This window comes from Musa acuminata, unplaced genomic scaffold, assembly GCF_036884655.1.
Source record: "Musa acuminata AAA Group cultivar baxijiao unplaced genomic scaffold, Cavendish_Baxijiao_AAA HiC_scaffold_1097, whole genome shotgun sequence".
NCBI lineage: Eukaryota > Viridiplantae > Streptophyta > Magnoliopsida > Zingiberales > Musaceae > Musa > Musa acuminata.
The window spans coordinates 142,868-156,725 of record NW_027021310.1 but is presented as its reverse complement, the minus strand read 5'-3'; the positions used below and the strand labels follow the sequence as shown (position 1 = coordinate 156,725).

Sequence of the window (13,858 nt, the reverse complement as noted above, 5' to 3'; positions counted from 1 at the left end):
ACAGAAATGACTTATCGGGGAACCTTAGCTTACATTTGTATGTTTCAGGGCTTCTTGAATGTGAGTGCACAACTCATGTAAGGGATTAACCTAACTTAAGACTCCATTACTCTACAAACTCACAACACTGAAGAAAATCATGGAATTGAGTGCACCTATCATGCTCAACTGAAGAAAAGCAAATAACTGACATATTTTATAAGAGAGTAACAAAACATCCTGCAACAACAACTCGAAGAGAGTAACAAAACATCCTGCAACAACAACTCGCGTTAGCACCCCCATAGTAGAATTCAATTGATTGGCACCTAGGAAGATGGAGGTCCATCTTAATATCTAGGAAGAGGTCTATCTTAATTAATCTCTATGGAAAAATGCATGAAAAGGACAGAACAAGCAACGTAGTGTAGTGCGCGTTAGGAGCGTAGTGGGGAGTTTTTCCATAAGTGAGATTAGCCATATCATATGAGCTCCGTTGAACGGCGGCATATGGTTAAACGACGCAAAAAGGGGTTGTTTTATTACTATTTGGCCTTGCTTGCTCGTTCTCTTGAAAACTCTATGTTGGTTGATTGCCTCTCTCTCCTCTGGTACTAGGCCTCATGAAGTTACTAGATTATAAGCAGTTGACAGATAAGAAACAGACGAATTAGCCGAGGGGGTGTAGTGTAATAGACATCTAGTATATACTTGGCCTGTTAAAGTGGAATCCCTGCTCGTTAAGTCTAGTATTGTTGTCAAAGGATCTGAACCAGTGCTACCGGCCAAGCAACTAAGCAAGCCGCTGCTTGGCTCTTGCTTTCCTGTCTTTCACTATTGGGCTACTGCCCTTAACTCTTTAGTCCAAGTTGGGTCTCGTACTTGTTCATTTCGTTCTGAAATTGATTATTCCGTTGACTTATAGAAGTTTCTCTAATGAACTACTCTAATGAAATAGATGAAAATATACTTGTATGTGAGAAAACACATTCCAAGTTGTAATTGCTTTCCTTGCTTCCCAACTAAAACGACTATGATCGATTGCTAGCCACCATAAACTCACTAGAGATAAGAAATGGAACTAGTGCTGACAGGGTCGATTGTCCGGTTCACTGTTCCATTCTGATATTGACTACTCAATGGCTTATAGCTCGTATACAAACACTGGTATCCCCGCTCAATAGCATTGATGAAGTGCCCCGCCCACCTTACCTTAGAAGCATTGGTTGAACCGCTACACTCTATCTCCGTTGATTACTATCTATTGGATTGAGCTATAAAAGCTATTTGACCTACGTGAACACTTCAGCAGGAAAGACATAGTATTGATGAATAATCCGCAAGAAATTCCTATTGACAAAGACAGGAAAGGCATGCTGTCATATTAGAAAGAATCAGAAATGTTCGTTCCCAGCCTGATGCATTCGTAGCTCGATCGTTGCTACGGGACTTGTGAACAGTGAGCATATGGGCATAAAGGCATCAAATAAATAGGAAAAACTCGAGTAGGCGGCTGACCCTCTTGAACCTCCCCTTTCAGAAACTCCTATGGCCGATCTTCCTTCTTAGACTCTATTCCATCCCGCTTATCCTTTTGAATATCATTGATTAATTGAGAGTTTTGCTACCGCCACTCCTGAAGAACGCCTGTTACGTTACTCTCTTAATAAGGAGCGAGTCTCTCTTGATTAAACGCTTAACGGACTAACTGGGGGTGATTGGATCGAGGTTCAATAGGTATGATTAAAGAAAGAATAGGTTGGTATAGAATAAGATTGGGTCCTGATGGTCTGCATGATTCACAAGATAGACGGAGAGAGGTTCTGTTAACTGTGTGTTTTCCTTCCTCCCCTTGTCAGTCGAGTGCTTACGAGCATCAATCCTTTTCTATTTCACTAATTCTCACTGTCCCTAGATAGAATAGATGAGATTCCAGAAAGGGTATGTATGTCCCTAGATAGAATAGATGAGATTCCAGAAAGGGTATGTGAGATTCAAGGGTATGTCCCTATAGATAGAATAGATTCGACTCAAGGGTCTGGTCTGTCCCTAGATTCTATTTAAAGGTATGTTCCTAGATATAATGGATTCTATTAAGGGGTCTGTCCCTAGCCTGGATATGATAGAATCTATTTTTTGGTGGATTCGCCTAGATATGATATAATCTATTTTAGGGTGGATTCATGGATGAGGTCGAGTGGTCTCAGTTGGAGATGGTATATTGCACTAGTTTATGGATTGAACGAGATTAACACTTGGAACATAGGACAGGAAAAACAAGGGTCGAGACTGATAGGCTGGCTTGGGGGAATAATAATACTGTGGCCTCCGTAGAACGGATTGGATGCTCCCCTATTAATTAGAATATGCAAAGCCAATGGAATCGAGCTGACTAAGATGGATGTAAAGTACTTGTTTAAGTCCTAGCAACAAATCTTCTGTTCTTTTCTTTCTTTGCGGGATCGGTTTCATTCCTATCACTTTGCTTTGTTATCAGCCCGGTAGAAGTCAGAGGGTTCCCTTTCTTGTTATCGCTACCGGTGGAAGGAAGAGGGCAGTTCAAATACCTTGATTGAGACGAGACGGTATAAGAGGGCAGTTCAAATACCTTGATTGATAGCTATTATGATCAGATTCCATGTATCTGGATGGAGTCTTCTATAATTTATGAAAAACACTCCTGTCCTTACTGCCAAACTGTAGTAAGCTATAGTATTTTGCTTGTTTGCTTGTGTTGCTTCTTCACAGCATAGCTTCAACACTCTCAACTCTACTTAAGAAAATAATACATATAAGTAACAAACGGTGAACGAAACTCTACCCTTGGCGCGCCCTAAAAGAGAAGTCCGTTAATGTACCCCGGAAAGTAACCTAACGCTTGCACATTCTATACAAGAATAAAGGTCAACAACTAGCGCTTAAGTATCACATTCTAGAAGAAAGGTCAACAACTAGGTAAACAAACGGAATCAGAATAATATCATTGAGTGCCGGAGTAACAAAGCACTAGTGTGCGCTACTAATGCACAACTCGCTAACGCAGGAGCTCAACTCAAGCTTCTAACTCAACGACTAACGCAATTGAATATCACGTGTAACATAGTTAATAGTTGATTAAACAAACAAGCATTCTTATTAACTGGGTAGCAAAGTCGACTCAACGGGCTGAGGTAAATAAATCCGAATGGAAGAGAGCTCTTAATACGCCAAGCCAAGATAACCATCACAACTTCTCAAGCCAAGATAACCAGAACACAACGCTTCTAAATTGATTCTCTAATAACTCGCCCGCCTATAATGATAAGATAATATAAGAAAGCCTTCACTGAACTTATAAGTATAGGCCGGTCTGCAACTATCAAGGTTTTTTCCACTTTACGAGATACAGCTATCGCAGCTACAGTTTGGCCTTTCAGTCACGCGTACCCTAAACTCCAAAACCAACTTCAGGCTAATGCACAACTCAAAGAACTCTGTTAGCCCATACGATCAAATGGTTATTCACATAACTCAACAAACAACGGAACAAGCAAACTAACCGCATTGCTTCTATTGCTTGCTTCTTTTCTGAACCCTAGATTTCAGTACTCATTTATTCTCTCAGCAGCCAGCAGCTGACGCTGACCTTGCTTTTTGACCTTGCTTGTTTTGTTCGATAACTCACTGACGTCTGCTTGTTTACTGACTTATGCCTTTAAGAATGACTATGGGCATCCGAGTCAGCTAAGCTTCTAGGGATGATAAAACAATCGTCTTCTCTCTTCCTACTCGATCTTCTAGGGCGAATTCAGATCTTAGCTTTCCCGGTCGCTGGAGCAGCCGCCACTCTCCCTTCGCTCTGGAACACCAATGATGATGAAGATAATCCTTCTGATTCTGCTCTTAACAACTTCTTCTGGTAGTAAGATACTCTTTCTTTTCTTCTCTTCTTCTGCTCTTAACTACACCTATATTTATTGCGAAAATAGACTCGCCTTTCCACAAGCAAGACAAAGAAGCAAAGCAAGAGCGTGAAGTTCAGCGAAGAGGGAAAGAACGTAGCTAGAGCAGTTCCAGCAGTATTTCCTGATGTGTCTTGCGGATGCTGGTCTTTTTGGAGTTCTCGCAGTATTTCCTGATGTATCTTGCTTGCGGGTGCTGTCACTCATGCAGGAGCCTCTACACCAGGTGTCATGCAATAACTATCAAAGTGGCAAACGCGGTGGCTTCGGGCAACAACGGGCATTTCCCATTCTTCTCTTAGTGGGTGGGACAGCCAGAGATGTAGGGTCTAGTGGTTTTCAGCCTAGATAAGCTACAGCGGCAAATCACTTCTTACGAGTTCCCAACACAACTACGCGTAATACTTTAAACAGGTGTGGCTGGATGCTTCTTCTCAATAGGAATAGTAGTCAAAATCCAAGCAAGCTTATTATGAACATCTATTGGAGTCGATCATTTCCAAGATCCAATTCTAGTTTCTTATTATGTAATGGAATAGCTTTACAATCTTCCGTTTTACGCTGTAGCTTAAAGGAGAAAATGTTCTTGGTGGATGCAGGACCAGGTACCCCACTCAATTGTATGGAAGATGAGCTTACAGGAGTGCCAATAAACCGAGCCACGAGCCACAGGTTTGAGAATAAGGTGGGATCCCAGAATGTAGTGGCAGGTGACTCACAGATTCCAGAGCGGATTAATGATAGATTCTTAATGGATCTAGTGGCCGGTCAATCACAGATCAAAGAGCGAGCTGTCTTAAGGTTTCATGATTTTTGGGGATCCCTGGATGTATTGGCTGGTGAACCGCTTCTTCTTCCACGAAGATTAAGACAAAACCGAGCTTGGATGGAACTGCAGAAGAATTGGCGAACGAATAAGAAGGTCAAAGGCTTCATTATTAACAAAGTCAAAGGTGGTTATTCAGTAGCCATCGCGGGTTTCATTACCTTTCTTCCATTCTTTCCTCTCAACACTCAAAAGATAGCGAATGATAGATTCACCATTGAGAGCATTAATCCCAATAGGAGGAAAATTGTGGTGTTCTAACAGCAGTAGATCCAAGTAAGATCAAAATCCAATCAAAAGGAAAGGCTCTCAGCTCCTTTCTTTTGTTGAGGGAACTTCTTACTGCTTGCTCTTTCATAAGGTAAGCAGAGGAGCATTGTATGCTTTTTTTACCCTGGTCCCATCCATTCTAGAAGTCAACAACAGCTTAATCTCGGCTTAGCTTACGGCTTCATCTTCGTCATAGAACATAAATAGTCCATCCCGTGCTCAAGCTTTCTCTTCTAGGTTTGGTCCTACTTATTATTCTTTACGAAAAACAAACAAACCCCAATTCTCAACCGGCGTGGCACAGCCTTATTCTCAATAGAACAGGAAGAGGAGCAAATAAGGACCACCAAAAGTAACGACAACCAAGATAGGCATAGTGATTCGATCCTTTGAGAACCCTATTTTGAAGAACCACTATTTGTTGGGGCTTACCCCTAACACACTACAGATTGGATTGCCTGATTCACGAGTCTTATATACATTGTTACGATCACCTTTTATTGATAAAAAGTCCAGAGAACAATTTGAAATGAGAATAAAGAAACAATATCTGGTCATAAAAACAGAAAGGCATGATTCATTGCGCAAGAAGTTCTTTCGGTTAAAACGCCGTGCGACTCGGAGAACATAAGACTCTTTTGTAAGGCTTCTAATCTTGCCGACGGAATGCTCCTACCCCACCATGCCTAGCCCTTTCCCTTAATCATAGGAGAGGAGGTATGAAGCGTGGAAAAGAATGCAATCAGTGTATATGACATCATCATGTAACCTTAAGGAGTGGAGGTAGCAAAACTCAACATTGATCAACGCGAGTGAACTGTGCTTAGACGCTTCGTCAAACCGCACCACATCTACAAGAGGAGCTAATTTATGAGTGGGCTTCCCCTTTCGATTCACGGAATGTGATCTGAGACACGATGGGAGTTTGCGTGCCTCGGTAGGCAAGAGATCACCGGAGTATAGCACAAGATCGCCTTTTCTTGCTGCCATGGGGTCAACCTGTTAACAAGGTAAACCCAATGGGATGGGAACCAAAAAACAGTAGGGTACCGCATTGGGCAGAAGACGATTCAAAAAGCGAAGGCTCACCCTTGGAAGTGCCGGGTGAGATAGGCAACAGGTAGCTTGCTTCCATGCCGTCTACGAGGAATCAATATCTCTTTGCCGGTGCTGACTTGGATCTCGGGTGACGGAATAAGGCGGCCAGAAGCCACTTTTCGTTTACAGCTTACTTAGCGGGCGAAGCTTTACCGATATAGGCAGTAAGCTTGGCCACAGCGAAGCGCTTACCAAACGCTAAATCAAGAGGGCCTTCGACACTTGAGCCGTATGCGGGGGAACTCGCACGTTCGGTTCTTTGGGGGGGAGACCTTAGGTTGAGCCATTCCATCCCAATAGCGTATATTTGGAGCTCAATATTCAATCCGTCTTTCTTGCAAGACCCGTTTAGATAAGGGAAAACTCAAGAGATTGCTTCGAAAGCTATCGAAAATACCTTGAATACACTAACCGAATCATATCATAAACCAGAACCACATTGGATATTGTGTCTTGGGTTCTTTTGGGATAATGGATAACAAATGTATTTTCTTACGCGCTATATCCCCTGCAGTTTGTTGTGGCTTTCTCATTCTTGTACAACACCCAACCTCTGGAGTTGATTCATTCTGTCATCATTGTACCACTAAATGTTCAGGACGAGGGCAAGTCCCCATTTGGAAGATGCTACTCCGGTGACTTTGGTCCGCAACCGACATCAACTATTTCGTTTCGTTCGTATAGAAGTCTGAGTGGATCAGTAGCTTCTGCATAAGCAGTGAATTATAAGACTGCGTGGAAGCTGGTCCGGGTTTCTGCAATAGGGAGCAGAGCAAGTAGGTCTTCGGCACGCCACACTTGAAGAGCTTTCCCGCTCGCTTTCTGACGACACTGTCCTTTACCTGAGCACTGTTACACTGTAGTGAATGTACAGGCATTCAAATAGTTTCTACGAAGTCGTATATTTAGGTAGGACTTATGAGAACTTACAACCACTAGGCAACCAAAGTCATTATCTCAAATCTCTAAAGTGAATTGAGTTAAGGGAGGACCTTGGGGTGTCGTGGAATAATTTGGTTCGATTCCCGTTATACGTGATGTGGCAAAAAACACTTATGGAAGGGGAAATTTCATGCCTGCATTAAGATTTCAAGCGTGTCGTCTACTTCTAGGAAATGTTCGGAACAGAGAACTTTCTCTAATACAACGCAGCATTCTCCGAAGATTGAGGAACAAGAGGAGATCAATCCAAATCAATCTTTCTAGGAGAGAAAATCGAAACTGTTACATTAAATCACAAACAACACGAAAGTTGTCCCTTTATTATGGAGATTTACCTACAAGGGGGCTTCTTCGGAGAGGAAGAGAACGAACTTCATATATCCCTTTTCTACTCAATCAAGAAACAAGATCGGACGTGATTCTGGTTCGTCTCCATTTTAGTAAAACCATTCCTCAAGCAAGGCAGCCGATAAGTCATCGAAAGGTTAGTTTGAATAATGGACAGGTCAGCATAACAAGTTCTCAAGTTTCCCACGGTGATCTAATATCTTTTCCAGAAACTATAGCCGAAATACAAATAAGGAGATCTTTCTATATCGACATATCAGTTGGCAAAATAATAGGGAAATTCCTGCCGGTCAGAATGTGGAGAAGAACCAAAACAGAATGGTTCCGCTTACTCAAAACAAAGAGGGGGTGCCGTCTACTACTCCAATCCGGGTTTTTGCAAGAGTTGCGTGATTCTATGCAAGAAGAAGACTTAGAAAGAACAAAGAAGTTTGGATCCGCTAAAGTATGCTTAGGCAGTTCCTTCGCTGAGCACAACAGAATGAAGAAGAATTTGTTTCATTTCAAATACTTTTTCTTATTGAAGAGAAGGAAGGAGAAAAACCGAAATCCTCCAACTCTTTCCATATGCGCTTTTGTTGACAAGTATAAAGTATATTGTAATTCGACCTATTGCTCTGGATCCCCTTTTACTAGGAAGATAAGAATCAAAAGGATCGAACTACCTACTCATTATTCGGAGGTAAATCATAGAACACCAAAAGCTGTGGTATCTTATGGACCTAACTTAGGGAACATCCCTCACGACATAAGATTGAAAGATCCAAACCTTCCTCTTTAGAGCTGATAAGTAAGAAAACGTGGCCAAAGCATATAAGCCCTCATAGGGAAATATCCATCCTGGGAGTATATCTCTCCTTATAGAGAGGGTCTCCCTTTGGATAGAAATCAATATGTAAGACCGTCGCAGTCGACTATAAGTATCAGATTGCTGGCCTGAGAGAAGGCAGTCTCTCTCGGGAAAACATTGCCCAATTTCTCTTCTTTCTTTTCACACAGGCGAATAAAAGACACTATGAACGAACATGAGTTTCAAATGCTCAAAGGGGAACACACTTTAGACAAAGGGATTTGTTGTCAGGAGGAGTTTGGACTTTTCTTAGAAAGTCAAGCTCTTGACAAGTCCCAAGTGGATTCATAGGTCATTAATTCATTCATTCTTGTAAAGCTCTTGACAAGTCCCAAGTGGATTCATAGGTCATTAATTCATTCATTCTTCCTTTAAGTTCTCTTCGATGTATCGATCATGCATTCCTAAACCACATAAGCCGGGGGAGATGCTACCCGCCCCGCAGACATCATTGTCATGGATGCAGCTTTTTCACATAGTTTTTTAGGACATCTTTCTAGGGTACTCCCATTGGTTTCAAAAGAAAGGAAGGGTGCTAAGAGCCTGCTGCAAATCAAAACTTACAGCTAACCACGCGACTACATATAGAGTGGCATTTTCTATTTGTTCAAAACTCTGTACCATAACTCCATTTCTCTTCTTCACACAATTAGCTCTTTCTTTCTTGACTGCTCCCTCGAAATCTGTCTTCCTTTGTCCGAGTCATAGTAGGGATTTTGGAAGATGCGGAAGACATCCTGAAACTATACGATGGACCTACCTCTTTCAGCAAACTCAAAGGGGAGCTAACGAGTAGAAGACGAAAACTCTAACATCAGAATTCGAATAAGTAGTATAAGTTTGGAACGGGAGATACGGAAAGGAAAGGCCAAGTAATGTATCATGTGTAGCGGTAGTATTGGGGTACCCTTACTTGATGGTTTGAATTCCACCAAGCAACTCATGAGTGGCAGATCCAAACTCTAACATCAGAATGAAAACAACAAAGGTAGACAGGATAGTCAAGAAGGAAGAACGAGAGGGACAATTAGAATACTTTAACCAACAAGCAAGAATGAAGGGTAGAGTGCGCTCCCACAAAGGAAACTCTTACGGCCAAGGGATGAACTCTCTTACTGCTGAGCCAACTTCTGTATTATGAGATGAAGTTCTGTATTATGAGATGAAGCCTTAGAAGAGTCAAGAAAAGATAGTGGTTTCAATCCGGAGTTAGTGCAGTAACTCATAAGTCTTAGGGTTCTGTTCCAGTCTTATGGTTGTTAGTTTCATTCCCCCCGATCTGATATCAATCCTTTGACTTACCTGTTTCATTCCCGGTTTAGCTCAATGTAATCGACCCTTGGTTGCATACTGACTATCCTGGGTTTCCGTCTAACTACTGATACTCCTTGGTTATTCCCCTAACAGGTATTCTGACTTATTACCTTTATTATTAGATTCAAGGAAGTATGCTCACACTAACATCAGAATAGGGCTCAACAGTCCACGCATTACTTATCGCACATCCAAGGCCTCTTACAAGTAAGTAGCTCAATGTAATCGACCCTAGTTGTTAATTACATGCTATAAGAGTAGGCCAGTTATGAGTTGAGGCCTCGCTCCTAGGTGTTTCATCCGCACTGCTTTGATTCTAAGTTCAGAGTGAATAAAAGCCTTACTTATGAGTTATTGCCTTATCAATAGTGGGTAAAAGCCTTGTTTGTTAGTCAGTAGTTCCATTCCTGTTGTGTTGGCATTGGTTCTATTCTTGTTGGCAATGGTTCAATCCTAAGTCAAAGCAAAGGATGAGAAGCACTCGGGTTATTCTTGTTAACAGAGGAGCCATACTTAAACAAACGAGTAACAGGCGGATAGCCATGATAGTCAGGATGTGAGTAACGAGTAGGGTGTTTAGTGGCTGGGAGTAAGGCCTGGGCTACTAGAGTCGATTCTTCAATTGTTTTCTTTTATTCAGATATTCCCCGTAGTGCAAATCCGCATTGAGAGGTTCACAGTTGTTGCCTTGCTTCTTTGGAACTAATCAAATAATAGGAAACAGGAGTCTTTTGACTATAAAACAGGAAAGACGGACTAAAACAACTAAGTAAGGAATTCCAGAAGGGAGTTTCAGCTTGAAAGAAAGGGCTTTGTTTTGTAGCTTGCTCATTCCGTTACTAATGAGTGAGAGTCTCTTGAATTCCCCTATAAGCGCGAGTACCCCTATTAGTCTTATACTGCTTACAGCTGAAAACATAGATTGTAATAAAAAGAGTGGAGCGGCAGGGCTGTTCCCGTTATGAGAAAGACCGACCAAAGAGCTTCTACTTATTTGTTATTGCTTACATTCATTGCTTACTGCTGGAACAATACTCTCCTCTCTGAACCGAACCACTCGAACACCTTTACTTCCCGCTTCAAGGCCAGGACTGCTCTATACTCAATCAAACCATAGCCTCTTTTCCTAAATTCCATTAGTTCCGTTTTCGATTCCATTCAGTATTGACTTTATTGTTTCAGTTATAGAATGCAAGATCTGGCCAGAATACATAACTTGCTGGCGAATTCAATGATTTTCTAGAAGTAGAGAGGCCCTTATAGTAAGTTCAAGACAGAAGCCACTATGAAACTGGATCTCCCACTGCACTGGCTACAAAGTGAATCAGTAAAATAGTATATTTCCACAAAGAAAGAATAATGTTAACGCGGCAAGGAAATCTATCGCATGGACCCACAACAACCAATGAAATGGGCGAAGGGTAAATTAGGGCGTATGTAAGAGAAGTCCAACCCAATAGACTTGCAGTACGAAAGAAATGACTTTTCATAGAAAGTATAGGGATTTGCCCTACCTACTTTAAAACCTTTCAACAAGGAAAGACAGTCCCAACAGATCTCCCATTGCCGGAAAAGGACCTAACCTATACTTTAAATAGAACTCAAGCCGCAAGGAAGGCAACAGGACGAGTATCATTTCAATTGGATAGGCTCACCTGAAAACTATCAACAAAAGGATTCTTTCTCACTGGCTGAATAAAACAGTTGTCTGACTAGGAATACTTAAAAGTGCTTTAGACCTAGGGATGCTTGCCCTCAGACTCATAATAAAGGTATTATACCACCGGATCTTTCCTTGGCTGGATCGACATTAAAGGATTGGGGCTGACGTGTTCTCCCTTGTCTGCTTTCAAACTGCCTTCTTTCGCTTGACTCTAGCCCTTACCCTAAACTTCCTTTCCCCAACTCCTGCTTTTTTGTGACTTTGAACTTTATGGCTTGATCACAGGATTGGTCTCACTTTATGGCCTTACCCCTAGAAATATACACTGGCCTAACCAAGATTGCTCACTCGACGGCTATACGATACAAACTGACTATAAGATATAGGCTGGCTTTAGGCTGGCTTTAGGTTGATTTTCTTACTTGACTATCTTGCTTGCCTTGGGAAAGACTACTGCTTACCCGCTTGCAACTAGCTCACAGGCCGATGGACTGCACTCGCTTTAAAGCCTTCCCATTATCGAAATCAAAAACGGATTTAGGAACTCGACCTATAAGGATAGGGATTAGATGGGGACTGACCTGGAGCTGCATTGGCAAGAATGGAAATAGCTGCAAGAACTAGATCAATGGCTGACAATTGATACTGACGATCGCTCGAAGGCAAACAAAATCCTCAAATAGAAATTGCAAAAGTGGATTCGTTCTCCTATACCGACGGAAGCCAGGCTGAGGTGATTATTATCCCTAGAATCGAGGAACTAAAGAAAATAGGAATTCCACTCGAGAAGAAAAGAATACTGTATAGCTAACTGAGTGGGCACTAGAGAATAAAGAGTATGTAAGAGAATACGAGGGATAATCAGAGCGGAGGCATAAGATAAAGATAGTACTGGCTTTCTTTGATACTCAAGCAGGAGAAGAGAAAGAGAGTACGGGGTATTACTTACCGCTACTCCTTAAAATAGTGGAATTTGAGGTACTTAGTTATCCTCTCTGTAGGAAGCTGGTCTTCAATTCTTACATCTTCGGGGTCTAATATTTGCTTTTACTACCTTTATAGTTGCCCGTACAAGGTCTGGCTAATGCGGTGGAGCTATACATAGGTGAGGGCAAGGTAGACCTGATCCTAGCCACCATGGACGACTTTCAAGTGGTACTGGGGATATACTTACTAAGGCAAGTAAAGGATTCTAAACCACACATGAATTCGCTATGCATTATAGAATAGAAGACACCCGCATGCTTCCTCTGGTACAAGGGACCAATAAAAGACCAAGGTAATGCTATCCGCCATACAGCTTAGAAAGGCTTTAAGAAGAAATGCCTACATTAGTACGTTTGGTTTACCTTCTTCGTTCTACCACTTCCGGGCCCAATCTTCGTTATGTCCCTTAGTTTGCTGGGCATACCATTCTAATGCTCTCGAAAGATACAGATTGGCATATGTTGTTATATGCTTCACACATGTACCTTTGACTCTGCTTTATAGATGTCTCTTTTGCTTAAAAGACCAGACCCGATCCTTTCTCCTGTTCCAGAAACGAATTAGTGTCTTTTGATTAGCTGTCACATTCGGTCAAATGGCACAAAGTGTGAAATTGGCCAGTGTGCGCAGTTTCCTTTTCTCTTTTGTATCGAAGGTTCAAAGAATAGTCAATTGCATACGGGTTGTAGACAGAAGTGCCCGAAGGAAGGTCCTCTATTCGTATTCTATAGAAACTCTAAATAGCATAAGAGAAGAAAGAGCAAGTCAAGAAAGCCCGTAAGGGAGTCAGACAACTAATATTCTGGTTCTACCACTGCAGGGCCCAATCCGCGGTTGCCTTTTTGCCATTACTAAAGCCGTCCAAGGGAAAGGGATCCCTTGCTTTTTGGGGGATTTGGTCTGTGTCAAAAGAAATAAAGGATGTGCAGTTGCCCATATAGTAGCAATGGGGTGTCGCGGAAGCCACGTCTGGGTCCAGTTGTGCCCCTCAAGCAGGAAAGGGGTTGCCATTTCTTGCCCCTTGGCGATGGACCTGGCTAAATTGGAAGCAAGAGATCGCGAAACAATGCGTCGACTCCTTTTGAAACAGATCCCATCCATTTTCCATTCTTTCCTCCCTCCATTTTCTCCTAGCGGAGCGGGCATACCGTCAAAAAGTAATAAATTGTAATCCCCAACGACAAATGAACGGCCATTTGGGGGGACTAGCCAGCTTCCCATTAAAAAGAAAGAGGGAAATTCATTGCACATACATTAAGGGAGCCATTGAAAGGTTACTAAAACACCATAACTTTACTTTTGAACAGAAATAGAAGTTACATTGAGCAATTAAGCAAGTCAAGTGGGCGAGCAGTTTTAGGTTACTTGTAGGGCGAAGGAATAAGATTTGTTGACTTGACTTTATGGGCTTTAGAACAAGATTTGTTGACTTGACTTTATGGGCTTTGGAACAAGTAACTGCTAATGTGTAGCGTTAGTGAGCTGAGTGTTACATCTCTCTTTCTATACAAGGGCTCGAACTCAGAACTCGCTTGACTATTGATTCCAATTCAAGGACAATCTCTGGCGCCACTCTACAGTACTCTCTCTGTCTCAAGGGAAAGAAGCTCGTTGTGAGTATATCAAAGGTAATACTAGCT

General features: G+C 42.0%; 3 protein-coding genes across 3 annotated transcripts; all 3 read left to right on the top strand.

Moving 5' to 3' along the window:
• Positions 1-389: 389 nt before the first annotated feature.
• Positions 390-6,216, top strand: LOC108951910 (small ribosomal subunit protein bS1m). The gene has a single exon (XM_018821413.2). It carries the CDS (start codon positions 4,345-4,347, stop codon positions 5,005-5,007), a length of 663 nt encoding a protein of 220 aa, XP_018676958.2. The 5' UTR covers positions 390-4,344; the 3' UTR covers positions 5,008-6,216.
• On the top strand, positions 5,357-8,402 carry LOC103973425 (small ribosomal subunit protein uS10m; the record flags this gene model as incomplete). Its single annotated transcript, XM_018821412.2, has 2 exons — positions 5,357-5,629; positions 6,415-8,402. Coding segments are annotated over 2 exons (375 nt in total), but the record flags the coding sequence as incomplete, so codon positions are not given.
• LOC103973424 (small ribosomal subunit protein uS4m) lies at positions 7,187-8,921 on the top strand. The gene has a single exon (XM_009387984.3). It carries the CDS (start codon positions 7,187-7,189, stop codon positions 8,183-8,185), a length of 999 nt encoding a protein of 332 aa, XP_009386259.1. The 3' UTR covers positions 8,186-8,921.
• The last annotated feature ends 4,937 nt before the right edge of the window (positions 8,922-13,858 follow it).